The 20,250-nt window shown below is 37.7% G+C and overlaps 2 protein-coding genes across 2 annotated transcripts in view; both read right to left on the bottom strand.

Annotated features, from left to right (window-relative positions):
• The window catches only part of si:dkey-34e4.1 (carboxyl-terminal PDZ ligand of neuronal nitric oxide synthase protein), a 58,802-nt gene extending 55,139 nt beyond the window's left edge, over positions 1–3,663 (bottom strand). The window contains exons 1-2 of the mRNA XM_044334267.1: positions 3,056–3,663; positions 165–236 (exon numbers count right to left, since the gene is read on the bottom strand). Coding sequence (XP_044190202.1) covers positions 165–236; positions 3,056–3,160 — 177 coding nt within the window. The 5' untranslated portion in view covers positions 3,161–3,663. The remainder of the gene's footprint in view (positions 1–164; positions 237–3,055) is intronic.
• A 9,246-nt stretch (positions 3,664–12,909) lies between these two features.
• cacfd1 (calcium channel flower domain containing 1) lies at positions 12,910–19,825 on the bottom strand. Its single transcript, XM_044333873.1, has 5 exons — positions 19,237–19,825; positions 16,364–16,436; positions 14,418–14,543; positions 14,141–14,248; positions 12,910–13,745 (listed from the first exon to the last, which is right to left on the bottom strand). Exons 1-5 carry the CDS (start codon positions 19,343–19,345, stop codon positions 13,655–13,657), a joined length of 507 nt encoding a protein of 168 aa, XP_044189808.1. The 5' UTR covers positions 19,346–19,825; the 3' UTR covers positions 12,910–13,654.
• Positions 19,826–20,250: the final 425 nt, after the last annotated feature.

Below are 20,250 nucleotides of genomic sequence, written 5' to 3'. Positions count from 1 at the left end.
TGATTACCGTGTTATTGTCCGGATTTCTGTGAAGATAGTTTCTATCTTCCATCATGGAACAATCACCGCTGGGCTGAAGATGAGTGTGTGTGTGTGTGTGTGTGTGTGTGACTGTGTGCGCTTCTGGTCTTCAAAACACACGTGACATTATGTTTTCATCTTACCCGGATCCTCCTCATGGCTGCCACGATCTCCATCCGGCTGTTGGGCCTGGGCACGTCCAGACTTCCCACATACTGTAGTAAATAAACACACACAACCCGTGTGAAGAACATAAGAGGCAGATATATTGTCCCACACTACAGCTGCATGATTAATCACACATAATTAACTTAGTGGTATTATGTTTTAATCAGTCTAGCGCTAGGGCTTTAAACAGATATTTAAATCATTTATATAATCTGTCAATATTTTCCCGATTAGCCATTTGGAAAATCACTGCTTCCCAAAGCCCAAAGAGATGTCTTCAAATGTCTTGTTTTGTTCCAGCCAACAGTCAACAATCCAAAGATATTCAGTTTATTATTGGTGATGACTGAAGAAACCAGAAAATATTCATTCATATTATATTATAATCATCTAAGAGGCTGGAACTAGAGAATTTTGACTTTTTTTCCTTAAAAATTACTAAAAACAATTAATAGATTAATTAATTATCAAAATAGTTGCCAATTTTCTGTTGATCGTCTAATCATTGCAGCTCTAACTATAGTAGCGTTGTAACCAATCATAGCAATATAGTGCAAAGCTTATTCAACTCTGTTCACATTCACTAAAGTGTCGCTACGGCAAAAATTAAGGATCTTTTATATGTTAATTTTAAAAACTTTTTAAAAACCGTTTGTCAGTGGTTTAAAACACACCACTTGTACTATGTGGTGATGCTCAGCCAACAAACTACAAGAACATAACAGAGACTGAGATGAAGAGGCTGTTTTAAAGATGCCAAGCAGATTCAAGATATCCAGCAGGGCTAATAAAACACAAGTAGCCTTGTGCTTCAGCTTTAGACCAGTAGCACTCCCATGTTTTAATCCTTTCTGCCGCTGTGCTTTTATGTTGTTGTTCTGTCAGTGGTTAGTCGATGCAGTGCAAATCACCTAAAACAACCTAAGATAAAGTTAGAGATTTATGTGTGTGATACCTTTAAATGTAAACTTAAAACCTACTGCTTTAGTCTGATTAGAATATTTTATGGGCGTTGTTTATTTCACTGCATTCATGTTCTAAGATGTTTTATTCCATCTCATCTGTTTTATTTGTAATTGTCCTTTATCTGTTTTTATCTAATTCTTATTAATATCTCTTTTGTGTTCATTAGTCCCAAATAGTTTTACTATTTACATTTGTTCTGTGTTATTATTGGCTTGTCAGCCATCTGTAAAGCTCTTTGAATTGCACTGTAGGACAGGTGCTATACAAATAAAGTTTGGTTGATTGATTGATTGATTGATTGATTTAGAGCTGAAAAGATAGAAGACAGAAGAGTAATTGACAACTACTTTGATAATCATTTAATTGTTTGAGTCATTGTCCAAGCAAAAATGCCAAATATTTGCTGCTTTTGTTCTGTTTTATATCATTATAAACTGAATAACTTTGGATTCTGGACTTTTGCTTGGACAAAAGACATATTAATAGAGTTGCAACTAACGATTATTTTCATGATATATTCATCTACGAGTTATTTACTCAATTAATCGATTATTCATGTGGCCCAGTAAACCGTGAAAAACATCCATCCAAGTTTCCAGAGCTCATGTTTACTCTCCGAAATGTCTTGTCTTGTCCGATGAACAGTTCGAAACCCAAAGATAATCTGTTTATTATGATTCTTCATATATGTTATAAATTTTGTCATCCTGTTCGTTCATGCTGTATTCCTGTAGTTTTGCTGTCTTAGTCTATTTTGCACACACAACATCATCAACATCATGCTCTCCCCGAGGTTTCTTCCATGTTTTTCCCCCTTAAAGGTTTTTTTTAGGGAGTTTTTCCTTATTTGAATTGATGGTCCAAGGACAGACGATGTTGTATTACTGTACAGATTGTAAAGCCCCCTTGGGCAAATTTTGATTTGTGATATTGGGCTATACAAATACAATTTATTTGACTTTACTTTAATTATAGAGTAATATGAAGACCAGGAAACACGTTTGGGAAGCTGCAACCAGTGAATGCTTGAACAATTAATTGATTATCAAAATCATGGTCAATAATTTGCTTGACTAATCATTTAAACAACTAATTATTGCAGTTCTACATTTTGATGTCATTTTCAGATCTAGGATATTGTGACAGGCAGTTTAAACTATTTTCTGGCATTTTATAGATAAAACAAGGAATCAGTGCATTGTGAAAATAATCTACAAATTAATCAATAATGAAAATTACAGTTATATAGTATTGTCATATTTTGTGATAAGGATCACTAAAAGCTGAATATTGTCTTGCTGAGAGGTTAATTATTCCAGCGATTCTCAAACTTTGTCACATGAAGGACCCTAAAGTGACACAGATTAGACCACAGACCCCCATCTGATAAGAGTTTGTCTTTTAGATGTTTTATTACAGAAAGTGTATGAAACCCATGATCAAAATAGTCATACATTCTGTCATTGTGTTACTTATGGATGGAATTACAGTGAAAATAAATGATTCCCCTTTTTGCTGGGGACCCCCTGAAACCCCCTCAAGGACCCCTAGGGGTGCCCAGACCCCACATTGAGAACCACTGAATTATTCAATGAATTGGGTTGGGGAAAACCTGAAAATACACTCAGTCCTGTTCACTTAGTAGGCAATAAAATATGCACCATTATAGTAAACTGTGTCTCTTAATATATTTCCTCCCTAAGTCAATAAACTGGAAATCTATAATACACTTGCACCACTAAACTACATGCGCCATGTGTTCAAACTTCATGATGGACCCTGAAGGGGTCCACTGCACCTGCCACTCCTCACCAAAACAACACAATACAGCCTAATGCAACTGTCAATGGACTGTAAAACGACACTGTGTCAAGATTAACAGGGAAAAGTCTTATTTCACCTTGGCTTGGAAAGAAATCCCATGCTGGTAAGCCTCCTCATTGTGAAGCGGCACCCTCGAGTCCGCCACATCGTCCACCAGGTTGTACCTGTTCCTCGCGGGCATCGCGGGCTCCCACCAAACACCCCGACACGGTAAACACTGTTTAACAAGCACACACACAAATGTCGGCTGGGTTAGAAGCGCTACAATCCCCTGAGTGTGTACGGCGAGGCTCCAAGTGTGAGTTCCCAGTGGAAGCGCAGTCCATTGTTGTTGCTTCCAGCTTCAAAGGTCCCGTCCTCCACAGAGGGACAGATCTGGGGGCCCCCCTCCTTCCTCCTGTGACAATATAGCAGGAGAGAGACACTCCAGGATTTCCTTCCACTTCTCGTATATCACGCGGGATCGTGGAGTGTATGTGTGTGTGTGTGTGTGTGTGTGTGTGTGTCCAAAGCCACCGGGGATATCCAGTGTAAGCAGCAGCGGTGTTTCTCTCCGCAGGTGATGTTGCTCGTTGTGGGTATTTTTTTTTATTTATATATTTATTTTTAATCCCGTCCTGTTGGTGGCCACGCTGCAGCCGTCTCTCTCTCTCTCTCTCTCCCTCTCTCTCTCTCTGTCTGTCTCTCTCTCTCTCTCTCTCTCTCCCTCCACAAAGCACAAAGCCCCTCATTGGAGCAAAGTTCCCAAGTATGATGCAACCGGGAGCTGGAGGGAGACAGGTCCTCCTCTCTAGAGATTAAATACACTTGCTCCTGCGAAGTGTGGGAGAAATTCTGCAGAAAAATTACAACAGAAACTCCCAAATTCAGAAGAAATGAATTTGAAAACGACATAATCTAAGAAGTCTATCTGCAGTGATTGAGAGTATTCCTATTTTCTGCAACTTTACACATAGTCTCCAAGCATACTACGTTTACAATTTTTCAAGTCTGTCTTAAAACAACAGTCAGGTGTCCATATGAACACTGGAAGAGGTTTTCCTCACTGTAATCATTCCTCCTGTTCATAGTGGCTGTTAAAGGATCCCTTCCAGATGTGCTTTCAATGTAAGTAAGTAAGTGACTGAGGCCAAAATCCATAGTGTGTCCACACAGTCATTTTGTGCAAAAATGCATTTAAAAGTTTATCTGAAGCTTATATGAGGCTTCAGCAGTCTGAGTTAGTCATATCAATTGGATATTTGCCTACTACATGATGTGACTCATTTGGACAGTTGAAGCTTCATATTAGCTTCAGATAAAGCTTATACATTTTCAGTTTTTGTTGACATTGTCAGGAAGGTGATAATTCTACTTAATGTATGTATTTATGTCTATTTTGTCCACCCTATTAATATACATGAGCGGGGAAAAATACACTTTTCAATATAATGGACTCCAGTACACCAGCACCACCCACTACCACCGCAATAATAAACATAAAGAAGAATTATCTCCTTTCTGACAATGTCAACAAAAACTGAAGGTGTACAAGCTTTGTAGGAGTGGGAATTATGGCACAGCTGTTGTATTGGATTGTACAGGTGTTCCTAATAAAGTGCTTGGTGAGTGTATGTAAGCAGATACTAATCAGCATCAATAGAACTTATCCAATAATATAATGATACATTGACAGGGGCCATACTGCATATAATGATTTTTACTTTTCATACTTTAAGTACATTTTACTGCCAGTAATTCTGTAATTTTACATTGAATTTCAGTTTTTTTAAATGCAACTTTTACTTGTAACTGTGTGTTTTTACATGGTGGTATTACTGCTGTTACTTGATAATCTGAGTACTTGTTCAACCTCTGTCTTTCTCCAAAAAAGGTCTAAAAAGATTAATATTTGTTCCTGTCATATAACTTGAAACATCTTATTTTTCTTTTGTTTTCTCTCAATCTAGGCTACATTTTTTTTCCTTATTGCTTTATGCAGTGATTCCACTGTAGGCCATGAGCCGCAGGTTATTTTTCTCAACATAAAAGACATCTTTCAGGTTTTATTTTGCTCCCCGTAACATCATTACTGAGTCAGTTAGCTGATCAAATGGAAAAGATTCATCACACAGTCAAACCTGCCTCGGTTGTTTTCATCGTCCTTGGAGTTTTCCCACAGGAGCCCGATGAGTCTATTAGTAGATAACAAGACTTCAGTGACTTACAGCCATTAGTACCTGCATGACAAATTGTTCTGATGACTCTAAAATGACATCTCAGTTTAGAACAAATGGCTGTTTGCTCATAAAGTGCAAATGATGGAGTGTTAGTTGCCATGATGCTCATTAACACACAGCTTCCACTCAGCAAACACAGCTTTTTATCAGCCTTTCACCTCTTAACCATGCTGTTGTCAAACTACAGCTGCCAACAATATTAAGCCTATCATGCATGTTCAGGCCAATATTAAGCCTGTAATTGCAGCATCAGATGTTTAATTTGCATAAAAAAGAGTGTCCTTCATTACACATATGCTAATGCTAGTACTATCACATCATTGATTAAATACTTGGCTGACTACTCAATTAAAAGTCATGTTGCTGAAGTGCTGCAATTGCGCCCTCTGTTGGTTACTCACTATAAGTAACTGAGAAGCTAAATGCCATTTTACCATGTTTCCAAATGTGGTTTAAAATTAATAGAGCATACAAAATAATAAGTCTTTGTAAAGTATATAGCATGTAGTCGGTTACCTTACAGTTCAGAGGAAGCAGATATATGAGCTAAATCCTTGAAAATCAACTGGCCACAACTAAATCCCACTAATCTGCACCCAAAGGGCAAGATAATAAGTTTTAAAACAATAAGCTTTATAGGTGAGAGAAAATTCCCCCGGCCAAGAAAAGAGAGGCTAATGCTGTCATAATACAGTTTTAATTAAATAGTGAGAGGTGGTGACTATTCATTTGATTAGTTAATTAAACAGGCATTAAACTTTAAAAAAAAAAAACTCAAAACATCTGATCCATATGTAAGGTCAGCCTCACTGAGAGCCATGAGTTTAATAGTTTAACACCACTTGCTGTGATGGAAACAATCTGATTTGATTTTTTTGCAACACAAAACGTGTGATTTATTGGTTAACATGTAGATGTAGAAGCAGCACATAAAATGACTATATGGTGTAAGAAGAAAAAAAAAAAACCATCCAGTTGCAGCACATTTCATGGAAATGAATCATCCAATTTCTTCCCTTAAACACACAGGACTTGTGAAGGAATCTTTAAGTCAAACAGGAGGGATGTAGAGACGTTGGTCCTGATGAGGGAGGCGTTTTCTAATTTGGGCACTTAAAGCCCAAGAGATTTAAATCAGGAACTAGACTTGCAGTTATATTTGCAGTCCAGCCCACTGGATTAAGATTTTTGTGTGGAATAGGAAGTTAGCTCAAGGCAGTTTTTCAAGTCTGTCTTAAAACAACAGTCAGACGGCCATATGAACATTTAAACAGGTTTTGCTCGCTGATAATTCCTCCTGTTCATACTGACTATTAAAAGATCCCCTTCAAATGTACAGTGACGGAGGACAAAATCTACAATCCTCATTTTGAGAAAAATTGTATTTAAAAGTTTATCTGTAGATAATATTAAGCTTCAGCTGTCTGAGTTGGTTAAATAAAGTGGATATCTCATATTTTTGCACATTTTTACACTGTGGATTTTGGCCCCATCACTTACATTGAAAGTGCATTATGAAGGGATCTTCTACTGGTCAGTATGAACAGGAGGAATGATTACAGCAAGAAAAACACGTGTCAGTGTTCATTTGGGCACCTGACTTTTGTTTTAAGACAGACTTGAGTAACTGTGAACTATCTTTCAAGTAGTGGACATGTTAAAGTCAACCACAGATTGATTTAAGTATTAGTTTGGATTATCCATAAATATTAAGCTAAAAGATGAAAAGACTGAAGTACTAGAGATTCAAGATTATTGTCAAGATTGTGTTTGGTAAAAGAAGGTTTAGAAAAGTTGACTGTAACATTGTATATTTTGTATTTTTGTCATTTATACTTCTCTTGTAAATATCTGTACCCTTAATATCTATGACGATCTATAAATTGCACGACTGACCAAGAGATATTAGGAAACTGGAAGCAACCTCCCTGATGAAGGCAACATCGCCATGAATGTTGTATTGTGGATACACAATTTGAAAATATTAAAGTTGTGTCAGAACGATAGTTTGGTATGTACTTTGTGCACATGAAAACACAGATAAACTAGGCAGTTTTACTCCCTGCGAACTGTGATTAATGATGCCAGACAGTTCTCTGTCTGTGGAAGTCATGTCTAATGATAAGAAACCAGCTCATTATCTATTAACAATTCCTAGCAAGAGATTCCCATCTGGTTGTATCAGTGTTAAACCACCTTTATCTCTACTACAGTGAAGTCAGATGGTTTACAGTCTCACCATCTGATTATTACAGCTGCTAGAAAAGAGCCAGCCTGTGATGGGTCAAAGAGTTGTTTTAAAGAAAACATCTGGCTAGTCCAGGGCAGCTTGAATCTTCAAAATTAAGACTAGACAGTGGAAAGACAGCCATCAGTTGGGCAGTCAAAGAAAAATAAGTGACATTGAGAGTGAGGTCGTGGGAATGGGTTGAAGTGAAGAGGATGGCATCGCTGCACGTCAGTCAGTTTGGAAAATGATTTTATGATAAATATCTGAAGCTGACAGAGAAGTGACAGAAGTGTCTGCAGAATCTGAAGAATAGACGTGAGAACAAGTTGACATGTCAGGTTTACAATAGATAACATTGCTCAAGTACGTACAGTGTATCCAAAGGAGCATTATATAAAGTAATATTTGTGCATGATTGAGTATGACTGGCTGTTTCAAAAACTGTAAGAGATAGAGGATTATTTCCTCTGTTTCTCTTTTATGTCGCAGGGAAAAATGTGAGAAAAAAAAAAACTTCAAACAGATCTAAGTACTCTACAATCAATCACAAATCAAAATGATACAATCCAGCATGCAAACAAAATATGGAAACCCTAAGGAAGCCCGGATTTCTGTGATGAGACTGACATCCTGAAATCCTCTGTCAGATATTGTCCTTTGATCATTAATAAAAGAAAAAAAAAAAGATCCTTGACACTCAGAAGTATAAATCTTTAAGAAGATTGTGCAAGTACTCAGACTTATGAAGTCTTACACTTACTTTTTGCACGAGTCGGGTGTTTCTCTTCCGTATGTTGGGTGATTTCTTTCAAATAATTGGTTCTATAATACATTTGTTTTATTGTATTAGTGGCTGACCTACAGTGACCTACAGGAGTACATCAAATAGTCTAGTTCACAAACTTCATCATCAAACACAGGTGTCAGGTTCAGTTATTACGTTTATGACAGCAGTAAAGGAATGACTTTAATTCTGTCTATTTTGTTTTGTTGTCTCAGCACAAAAATGTACTAGATGTCCTCAGAATAAATGCAAATAAATGTTTTATTTGCTCCAAAAGCAATCCAGTTCCAGGAATCACATGTCTGGTTAAGTTTCTGGGGCCATGTATGTCACAAACACTGTTTCATGTCACAAAAGGGGGAAACAAAATAATGTAGGCGTCCCATTGAAATGGACTACCTCTGATGTAGCTTAATCACAGTTACAAGAGGGTCACATTAGTCAACACTTTAATGTGCAAGTTTTCAAAGGAACATAAGAGAGTAAACAAATTTGTGCACATATCACAGGTGCACTGGTTAAAAAAAAAAGAAAACTTCACTTGGATGTTTTGATCTATCACTGTGCAGAATGACGTATGTGCAGTTTGACACTGAAGCCGTTTTCACATTCATCAGCTGAAAGGGGAAAGTTTAACTGTGCTCGATGCATTTTAAGACATGTAATTACGAGTATGATTTGTGATCACAACGAATTTGGAAGCCAATCATGATCCAGCAACTTACACAAGCGTGATGTGGAAACATGAAACCACCAGCACACATACTCGTATAGACTTGACTCAATAACAAAGTAGAAGACATCTTGTGTTCATCAGTTAAAACTTTTGAAATGAGGCATATTTGCATACTATGAGGGTGAAGCAGGAGATGTAATTATTTTAACCACTTAACAACACAAAGTCTGGAGGTAAAAGCAAGGGATATCATACTGTGCACTGGAATTAGATGTTTGCTTCTTATAGAAGCTAATCCCTAGATGTGATTAACATAATTCCACTGTGAGCTGTTGGAAATGCCAGCCTATAGTCAGATCAATTTATCAGAGGGACTAATGATGTACCTTCATTCTTGAAAGGACGTTCTGTTTACTTCTTGCTATCCTTATTTCAAGTCCCCCTCCACTGTGCAGAGTTTGACACTACAACGCTGTTTTCACATCTATCTGTTAAAAGGTGGAAAGTTTCTCTGTGCTCACCAAAAATCTAAATTTAAGGCATCTTACCTGTGAGCAGGATTTGTAACATCACAACTTTTGGGTCCAACTGTGGTCCAGTATGCTACTTACACCAGTGTGATGTGGAAACTTAAAGTCTCCAGTGCACAATCACTGAAAGTGGACTTTCAACTTCTGAAATGAACAATATTTGCATATTCATAAATTTAACAAGATAATTGAACATTTTGTGGTAAAGCTACATCAGACACAAATTATTATTCCAAGCAGATTCTTATAATTATCTTTAAACATGTCTAGGGGGGATCTTTAACTAGTGCACATAGACTACTTTGCTACATTTCCATAAATATGAAAAACTGGACCATCTGTAAGTTAACTGAACTCTTATTATGCTTTTAGAATTTGTGAGAAAAGATCACAGCCAATAACACTCATTTCTAAAATGTAACTGAAGCTGTCTAATTAGAGCTTTAACCCAACAAAAAACACCAGAAACCAACACCAGGGTAGTAGTAGCAAGTGTGTTTAATTCACTAATTGATGACAGGATCAGGATTCACATCACAACACATATTAAACACATATCCCTTACAGCAGAAGATACAGTCAGTTTTGGATGAACATCACTGCAATAAAATAACGATGGATTGGTGGATGGACGGCTGTGGAAAGTAACTACGTAGCCTTATTAAAGCTGTAGTGTGAGACGGTGTAGTGTCAGGCTGTAGCATATCCCTGGTGTGTTTGTAGTGTTGCACCACTTGTGAATGCTGGTTGTGCATGTTTTTGTCTTTTCCATTGGCTTGAATGATATAGTAACTTCATAGTCATGCTTATGCTAAACTGTATCTACGATCTATGCATTAACTACTGTGTCTGTATGCTGTGTATTGTTGAATATCATAACCTGAGAGCCGGAGGAGGTGATGTGTGAATAATCACCGCAGTCACTGACCAGCCAATAATAGACTTAAACAGCTGTAAGAGGTACGTGTGAACAATTATTCCCAAAAGCATCCTTGTTAACCATGACAATAGAGGCAAGGCAACAAAACAATATAAAACACAAATCGTACATTGCTGACCACTGCATATCTCATTTCAGTGACAAAGGCAAACCATGGCTCTGATGATTGTGTGGGATACAGACCAATTAGTCCCTGAATCAAGACACTGTCCCTCATTAAATTTTAATGTGTCCTGGTGGAGTAGAGTGCACTAATTAGACTCCTAATGAACACAGAACAATCGGCAGATATATTCAGTAACAGATTGGAACATAATTAAAAAGGTAAGACATGTTTTAAAAATGAGATCAAATAAGCGCACACATTCCAGTTTTTTTTCGTTACATAATGTGCCGCAAAGTCTGCAGTCACAACTTGGCTACCGGCTGCTTGATCATGAGGAACAAAACATAAACAAGCTGAGCTCCTCTCACCCATTCACTGAAAGCTTTTAAATGCTACTAAAGGTCGAGTGCAGGAATGCCTCAAGTGAGCATCAGCAAAAGCTTAAACAAACTGAAAAGAAATACATGAAAGCATAAAACAAACACAAGAAAAAAAAAAGAGACTGTCTTTATCTTTGGGTTTACCACATACATTCCCCCGATTCTAAAAATGTCCCTAATGCCCGGGTACGTTTGAAAATGCATTCAGGCTGCAGTTCAGAGGTGTCTGTGCACAGTAGGCGTAATGCTGAAATTACTGGCTTGGTATTCGTACCTCAGACTTGTCATTTGTAATATGTGCGTCTCAGGCAAATGAGCTGTGGCTTTTCAGAGTCATTCAGGAAAAGCAACCGATGATCTTTTGGGACTCTCAATACTTGTTTTCGGATGAAAGAAACTGACAACTGTCCCAAGTCTAAATGCAACTGTGAGTGTGTGTATGACTGTAATAATGAAAATACGAAAGAAATTCTTTATCAGATTTCTTGATTAAACACACCCTTTTCTACTAAAAAGCTTGAGCTATCAAAGGTCATAAATCTAACAGCTGCTATTCAATAAATTAAACTAATTCCTAAGAAAAACTATGATCTCAGATGAGATCCTTATCAACAGAAATAGACTAGCAGTTCATAAAAAAAAAAAAAAAAAAACAGGGGAAAAAAACACTTATGGTAACACTTTACTGGATGTTATTTACAGATCTGTTGTAATGGTTTAAAAAGTTAGACAGCTTTTTCCCCCCCAAAACACTGGTGATAAAGTACTCTTCACCTCAACTAAAACTGATCAACCGAGATCAAAACAAACCAAGGAAATACATACAGGTCTCATGCTTAGTCTGCACTGACTTGTGCGTTTGAGTCTACATACATGCTGCATATGTTCCACATTGCTGACTTGTACTGAAAGGTTTTAAAAAGATCCTCAATTATAATTGGAAAGCGCAAGTCTTCCCTGTTGCCTTAGTTGACATTTAATGCAAAAATGGACCACTCTCTCCTGTGAGGCAAGTTGTTCAAATTAAACGCCTCACTGCTAAAAACTTGATGATAATGAGGTTAGAGCTGTGAAACAGTGACATCAATATTTGAGAGGTGATGCCAGACACAGGATGACACACACAGCTTGAGTCTCGCTCACACTCTTTCTTGCAAAGCTTCACTTTACTTTTAACACAAACAATGAGAAATGTCTATCTCTCGTCCTAATATGGATACCAGAGTACTTACTTATTTTATGAATGAAGTGATACACAAATTGAAGCAGCTGCGGTTGTCTGTGTTTGACCAATTAGTGATGATCATCCCTGCAAACACCGCCCCCACAGTTCCTGTACTTTTGGAAACTACTACCCCCTGAGCAGGGACTTTTTGGGGGGAACCTTTTGAGGAACTCAGTTCTGCTACCTGTGTTTCCACTGGAGGGACCAGGGTCTAAATTTCAAGAAGATCATTTTAGTACTTAGTAATACTTTCCAAAAGTACAGGAACTATGGGGGCGGGGTTTGCAGGGATGACTGTCGCTGATTGGTCAAACACACACAGCGTGGTTGCTTCAACTTGTATACCGCTTCATTCATAAAACAATGAAGTACTCCAGTATCGATTTAGGACCAGTTTAGGACAACGGGAGGACATTTCTCTTTGTTTAATAATGTAAAAAGTGAGATATATAAGAGAGATAGCGTGAGCGAGCTGACAGTACGAGTGAGAGAGAGAGAGAGAGAGAGAGAGAGAGAGAGAGAGAGAGAGAGAGAGAGAGAGAGAGAGAGAGAGAGAGAGAGAGAGAGAGCAGCAGTGGTCATGCGAGCTTGAGACTGAATGAAGAGAGGGAGTGGCAGTAGGCAAAACAAAGCCAGTGAATGAGAGAAATAATAGAATATTTTCTGATTGTTTCATGGTGGTTATGTTATAAAGCAGAAATAAATAACAACAACAGATGATTTACTGTGGAGGCAGACGCTCTCTGCATTTCTCCTTTTCATTCATTCATTACATCCAACTCATGTCATAGTAAATACAAAGAACAACAAGACAAGTCTGTATTGTTTTTTCCTGATGTGTGAATGCTACGTTTCAAGCGCCGCCCTCATTTTTTAATTCCTTCTGGGTCTAACCTGCATGATCTACCTGGTTTCTTAGATGCAGTGGAAAAGCAAACAGGAATGCACAACAGGGACTTTTAGTTTCAAGTTTAGTTCCTCTGGTTCCAAATTACCTGGAACTTTTGGTTGAAACAGGGCTTTAATGGGAAAGTTCCTCATCATTTGACCTTTCTTTACTCCCTGCACTCCCTCAGTCAGACAACTCTGAATCACAGCCTGAAAGTCATAGTGAATGACCTGAAGTCAAATATGTACATTTTACAATCACATTATTTCTATTCAGATTTCCTGAAAGGCTCGGGCTACAAAGATGTAACTCACAAAATTTTTCCCACCAAAAAAAAGGGGTTTAATAACTGACAGCAGCAATACAACAAAGGGAAACAAATAATAAATACAACCCATAGGAATAATTAAAAACATAAAAACAAACCATCAAATCACAATGACAAATCCCATTTACACGCCAGGTACCAAATAATGGACTGAATCCAACGTCAGTCTGTTTGGATACTATTAGGTCAGGAGAACAAGAATGCAACAGTTTAACCAAATAAATAAACTCAGTACCGTTGTTATTTGGTGACAGAAATGGAATAGAGGGAAGGAGCAATGGAGGAAGAGGTAGGATGGATGGAGGACAGGGAGAAAAAAAATCCTCAGTAAGAAAAGAGAGGAAGAGGAGGGCGGGAAGGCGGATGCCTCACTCTGGAGCGCCGTTTGTTGTTCCTGTCATCCTCTCTTCATCCCCTTGTTTCTGATGCTGCAGTCTGGCATAAGTCACTGCGTCTCCCCTGAGAGAAAAGGAAAAAGAGGAAGGAAGAAAGAACGCAAAGACAAGGATGGTAATAAAAAGTTATGGCAAAGGGGGGGGGGGGGGGGTAAAAAACAAAAAGGAAAAGCAGGAATGACAGATGTTAATTGCAAGGTTATTACACCACTCACCTTGTCAAAAGTTAATTTGCATGAATAAAGAGGCTCATTAAGATTGTTAAGACTTTCAAGCATAAAATAAAAAATCTTATTAACTGATTATAATGTGACATATTGAATTTAATATGAGAGCCTGGGAGTGTTTTTTATGGGTGAGACATTAGGAGATAAAAGTAATTACAAAATGTCTGTATAGAACAGCTTTTATTCAAATAGATAGTGAAAATAAGTTATTAACCACTGATAGATGTCTTACTTTTTGCCTAAAGACGCAAGGCCGTACAGAACTCCTGTAGCGAAGGCGATGGCGTTTCCAAACAAGGTTGTAAAGGAAAAACTCAAGAAAATGGGAAAGAGAGCCATCCTGAAAATTACCAAAGAGACAGTAAATCATATTACAGTACGTACATGCTGTAGATAAAACAACCACATTCCCGAAAGTAACTAACCATTTGAAATTCTCATTGCAAAAATTGAATTTTTCACACAGTGAAACACACTCCCCAGTGACATAAACCGTGTATTGTTCTCACCCGCAGTAGAAGAAGGCTTTCTGCCAGGGTTTGAGTTTGTCTGCGCGGGCGGCCACTGCATTAGCAAACTCTATGAACTGGCAACAGAATGGGACCTCACATAGGAACAGCACAAAGGCGTTCAACCTTGAGACGGGAGGAGAAAGGACACAAACGCAGCAGTCAATCAAGCCCGTGCACTTTAATCTCAAATACAACTCTGGCTCAAATCACGAAGAGGAGGGTTGGAGGAATTTCAAAACAGCAGCCTGTTAAGAAAAGAACCTTTACTGCTGTCACCACTGTCATCGTTCAAGGTATTCAAATTGGGCTGGAACACTTGTGATAAAATATTTACAGCTGTAAAAACAGCAGAAAAGTTTTTAAGTGAACTGGTGAAATAGTGAAATAAAACTGACATGATATTAGTTTGACTGACAGTCACAACACAACTTGTTCTGGCTTTTTATATAAAGACTTCAGCCTTTGTTAATCTGTAGAGTCGTGGACAGTAGCTTCCTAATAGTGGATATAAGATTCAAAATTAATGAATAGGTGTGTTTGTTCAGCAAAATCTTATTTCTAAGAAACCTGTAAAGCCTCCTTAAACTCTGGTGTAAAGAATAAAAATGGCAAAATGTCTTGATTTGTAATTTTTACCATTCAATATTTATTTCAAGCTAGCATTGTCGCTAATCTGACAATGTAAAGCTCTTATTTAGTTGGCAAGAACAATAAAGCATAGATATCTTTGTTGAGGCATGTACTAAAGATGTATTTCAAATTCAGAGTAATGACAAGAATTTCTCCACACACACCTCTGTCATTTGAGCACAAGGTGTTGCTACATGATTACTGCTCTCTATCGATACACATATACTGTAACTAAAGGAATGTAAATGAACAGGTAATACGAAAGCATAATGCATGGGATATAAAAACTGGAAATCTGAACAGTAAAGCTCTGATGAGTCACAGATGTTTAAAGGGGACGTATCATGCACATTTCCAGGTCTATATTTATATTCTGGGTCTCTAGTTGAGTATCACTGCATGATTTACAGTTCAAAAAACTCCTTATTTATCTTATAGTGGCCCTTTATGCATCCGCTCAGTTCAGCCTCTGTCTGAAACAGACTGTTTTAGGCTGTCTCTTTAAGGCGCCCCTTCCAATGAGCCCACTCTGTTCTGACTTGCCACCTTCTGGAAGCTGCCCCTTAGCAGACTTAGAGACTATGTAAACAAACTATAGTCGTTGGATTTCACTCCTTTTTCTTGTTCTTTACTCAAAACAGAAACTTGCATCCGTAAGTATATACATCCGTACATGTTTGAGCCCGAATCTGATCTGAAATATTTGAACAACCGGTGGAACAACCTTGGCAACAAAGATGACAGAGCAGATGGTTATTTGTGGGCATGCATGAACAATTTGACATGAACTCGTTGGGAAAGTAAAAAAGACATTGTAAATGATGCGTTCAGAACAGGCTGAAGCCCTGACTTTTGACTTGCAGGGAGCATTTTTACATATGTTTATCTCACGTTTTGGAACTTTGGTCATGTTTAATAAACACATCTGACATCATAACAGTACATAAATGACACAATTTAAAAAAAAAAAAGCATGATAAGTCCCCTTCAAGAAGGTTTGTATGTGACTTCCAGTTGGTGTTGTAGGTGCTTAGTGAAACATTAATTAGATCCAGCACACATTTGTGTCAGTAAACATTATAGGTTGACACCCTAACCAAACTATAATGGAACAATTAAAGTATTGTCTTATTCACTAGATTAAACAATCATCAGACTGTTTAAGACAACACTTTTACTGTGCGACTGTATCCTGACAGTGACAAGTGGTTTTATAGTGCATTTATACCAGCAGCAACATATGAAAACATTTAGGCTCATGAAATGTGAATGCATGTTAGATTAAAGTAAACAAAACAGTGTTTAAGACTTACACCATCCATACTCCAGCAGCAATGTTTAAAGGGTTCACAGTGACACAGTTCCACACTCCTGCGATGGCACAGGCTGCATGATTCAGATCACAGAAACAATGTTAGAGTCAATCTAAAGACAAGGCTGTTATTAAGATAAGACCGATGACAGATAATTTCATCACACGAGCATTATTTAGAGATTGGCCTCTTATTTATGGAACATCTCAGTGGGGAAACTAGATCTTACACTTAGGGTTAAGTCAGCACATAAATGAACATTTGCAGTCATGTTCAGGACCGCTTTAACGCAAGAAAATCAGCAATGTGGAACATATGCAGCATGTATATAGACTCAAATGCACAAAAAACACACACAGATAAATGTCTGTCATGAGCAACACATTACTTTTACATCGGACACATCAAAAGCAAAGGAATATCTGGAAAAAAAAAACACTGATTAAAATGCTTTCATATCTAGATGTAAGAGCTATTATGAAACATGCTTGGCTTGAAAATCAGTTTCCCCATATCAAATTTGAAACACGTATTACCACCGTGTCAAAATCAAAGCGGGCTATATTTTTCATGTACAAGATAATTTCAGACAGATTCCTTAAATGATAACTATGAGTATTTTAATTAAAAGATTTTTTTTTTAGCTTTTGCCATGGCTGAGATTCACTGTGTGGAAAGTTTCATAACTTATTTCATTGTAGATCTTTAATAACTACATGTTGCGGGAAGCACTGCTGCAAACACACGGCCAAAAGGAATCATTAATTATCCATTGTCTGAAATATATGTATACTGCTATTAACGATGGTTTTGTCTATAAGATGTCAGTAAATATTAAGAAATGGCCAAAAGCCTAAGCTGATATCTTCAAATGTCTTGTTTTGTCCAACCAAGGACCAAAAATACAAAAATATTCACTTCACTATCAGATATAATAAAGAAGAGCATGAAATTCTCAAAATTGAGAAACTGGAACTTGCAAAAATTTTGTATTTTTGATTAAAAAAAGACAATTTTTCCATATTTCCAAAATAGTTGAAGATTAATTTTCTGTTGCTTAACTAATCAATTAATCAACTAATCATTGCAGCTCTGAGTGCTATATGAGATGAGGTATACAGGAATATTAACATGCACAAGTGCACGATGAGTTCGTTGGTTGTGCAAAAGCTGTGAAAAATTGTGGGGTAAATTGTGGAGGAGGTTATGAAATAATGTGCAATATAGCATCATCACACATTTTAGAAATATGTCGGCAAAGGCAAATTAACACAACCGCAGTAAATCAACCGATGTTATCAGTCCTATACGTCCTAATATTAAAAAAATAATAATAGTTGCATTGACGTTCCCATAAAGCAATCAATCATATAAACTGTGAGATGTATCTGCTGTGTCGGGTTTTATGGCTTATTTTAAAAATAAAATAAAAATGAGGATATGTCAGCTTTTAACCGTTGTGGATTATCATTAGTCCTGTGTGTGTGTGTGTGTGTGTGTGTGTGTGTGTGTGTGTGTGTGTGAGAAAATGACTGAAATTATATTTTTTAAAATGCAGAATCTGTAGCCAAGAAATACATTTATATAACAGGAAAAAGATCTAATTTTATCAACTGACTTTTGTGTATCCAATAAGATTAATAACGGTTACATTTCCCTGATAATGCGCTCACTTACACAAACACATAGAGAACGGAAAATTGGTGCTAAATATTTAACACCTGTGCTTTTACTTCTGTAACAAGTCAAAATGTCAGGTGTGACAAACTCGTAGCAAAAGTCTCACCTCTACTTTAACACGTGCGAGTGTGCAATTTTTTTCAGGACTGAAGAAGAAAGAGGTGTCGAAAAAGTAGAATCTAAATTCTCACATTCAATTCACAATAATAAGTCACAAACATGTCTTAATTTACTGATGCCTGTTATTTATAATTAGTAATTCTGCTTTCTTTTCAGGGGGGGCAAATAGCTCAAAATTTCATCACAACCCTAAAATACATATATTACAACCGCCCGTGTGTGTGAGACAGCTGTCCGTACACAAACTTCATCACACTTCAGTGTCTAGTATTATCTTTTGTACTCTGCAAACAGAAAATAGCAGTTTCAGTCTGAATCTCTGGTATGAGACGAGACGGTAAACATGCTTGCTGTCTAGGGTGAAGTTTCATGCCATACAAGCATATCCTGCTCCTTTCCAGCCTCCTTAATAATACAGAGCCCATTGAATATGCAGTGCCCCAGGTGGTTAATGTGATACAGCTACTGTGACTCTAGTGTCACTGTGAAGGATAGAGAGACAGAGAGAGGCAGGAGGGCTGCAATGCTGCTGCTGGAAATTTGCAAAGCCAGCATTAAAAAGAAATTAATCTGTCCCACGCTGACTCCTTAGGGAATGAGTCAAAGAACCTTATGTGGACTTGATGGGTTTGTATCATATGGTTAATTTAGGAATAATAAGATGTTATGGGGTAAGCAAGCCAGGCAAACAGGCGGTGGCTGCTGCAGTGAAGGGACAATGGGCAGTGACAAAGCTTTTGTCCAACCTGGCTGAGCAACTAAAGAGAGGTATATGCTCAATCAGTAACATATATTCCCAAATAGTAATCTGATGCCTTTCCTGTCATTTCTCTGCTGTCATCCTCATTTTAACAAAGAGTCCACACATTGAATTGTATCAAGGAGTCTGCCAGACTGCAAAAAGAAAAAACTCCTGCCTGCCACAGCTGCCACAGAAATAACACAACTAAATAGCATTAAACAGTCAGCTGACACCACTTGTATTCACTTCACATGTTTGCCAGGATTTGTGCATCTTATCGCTTCTCTACTGATTAAACAAACACCAAAAATGAACTTTGATAACCACTTACATATTCCTCCCAGAACCCCCGCTATTTTGCAGAGCCATCGGTACCACCATGTCATGCCATCATCATCCGGAGCGGGTTTAGTGGACGCTGCAGCCTCTTCAGAGCTCATTGTGTTTTTCTGGCAAAGTTAGCTAAAGCTACCCAAATCCACTATTTACAGATGAGGCTACCTAACAATAGCTAAGTTAGCTTGTCTCAAGAAACTTAACTGCTTAACTTAGTACGGCACGGCGGTCCCTATTAATGAAACTATATGTAATTTCAACTTTTTTAAAAGTCTTTTATCTTTTCCTTTCTTAGTGTTTTCGCGTTGGCTGATGTTACCAGCGGTTTTTCCACACAGCCTCCCCCGTCAGTCAGTACCAGCTAACCGGCTAGCTGCCTCCAGCCGCCGCTAGGAGTGGATATCACCGCTGCATACGTCCCCAACTCTGTAATAATCTTATAAATAAACAAAAACGATACTCCTTATCTACTTAACGACTATTTTATGGCCGTACGCTACTATCTGGTTGTTTGGGAATCAAGCAGGTCAGCTGGCCGCTCCGTTGTTCTCCTCCCTGGCTGCTCAGCCGATGTGAGCAGTGCATTATGGGAGGGATTTCATATGCGTCATGGTTTGTTTACATGGTTTATTTACATGTTGGGAGGGGTCCGATCAACAGATTTGAGCTTGTAATAAATGCTTTATTACATATTTATGGTTGAAACAATGCACAGATTAAAGGCTGTTCATACTGGATAATAGGACCCCTTCATAATGCACTTACACTGTGCCTAATTCTGTGCAAAAATGTATTTTAAAGTTTATCTGAAGCTAATATGAAGCTTCAGCCGTCCAAATGAGTCAAATCAAGTCAATATCTTTCAACAATAGTCTTTTTAGTGCCAAAGTCACTCCTTTTGTTACTATACTTCCACTGTAGCTCAACAGGGAAACACTGTCCAAAGAAAAAAAAGTTGATATGGCTAACTCAGATTGCTGAAGCCTCATATAAACGTCAGATAAACTTT

The sequence above is a fragment of the Thunnus albacares genome, chromosome 18 (assembly GCF_914725855.1).
Source record: "Thunnus albacares chromosome 18, fThuAlb1.1, whole genome shotgun sequence".
NCBI lineage: Eukaryota > Metazoa > Chordata > Actinopteri > Scombriformes > Scombridae > Thunnus > Thunnus albacares.
This window is presented reverse-complemented; position numbering and strand designations above follow the sequence as displayed.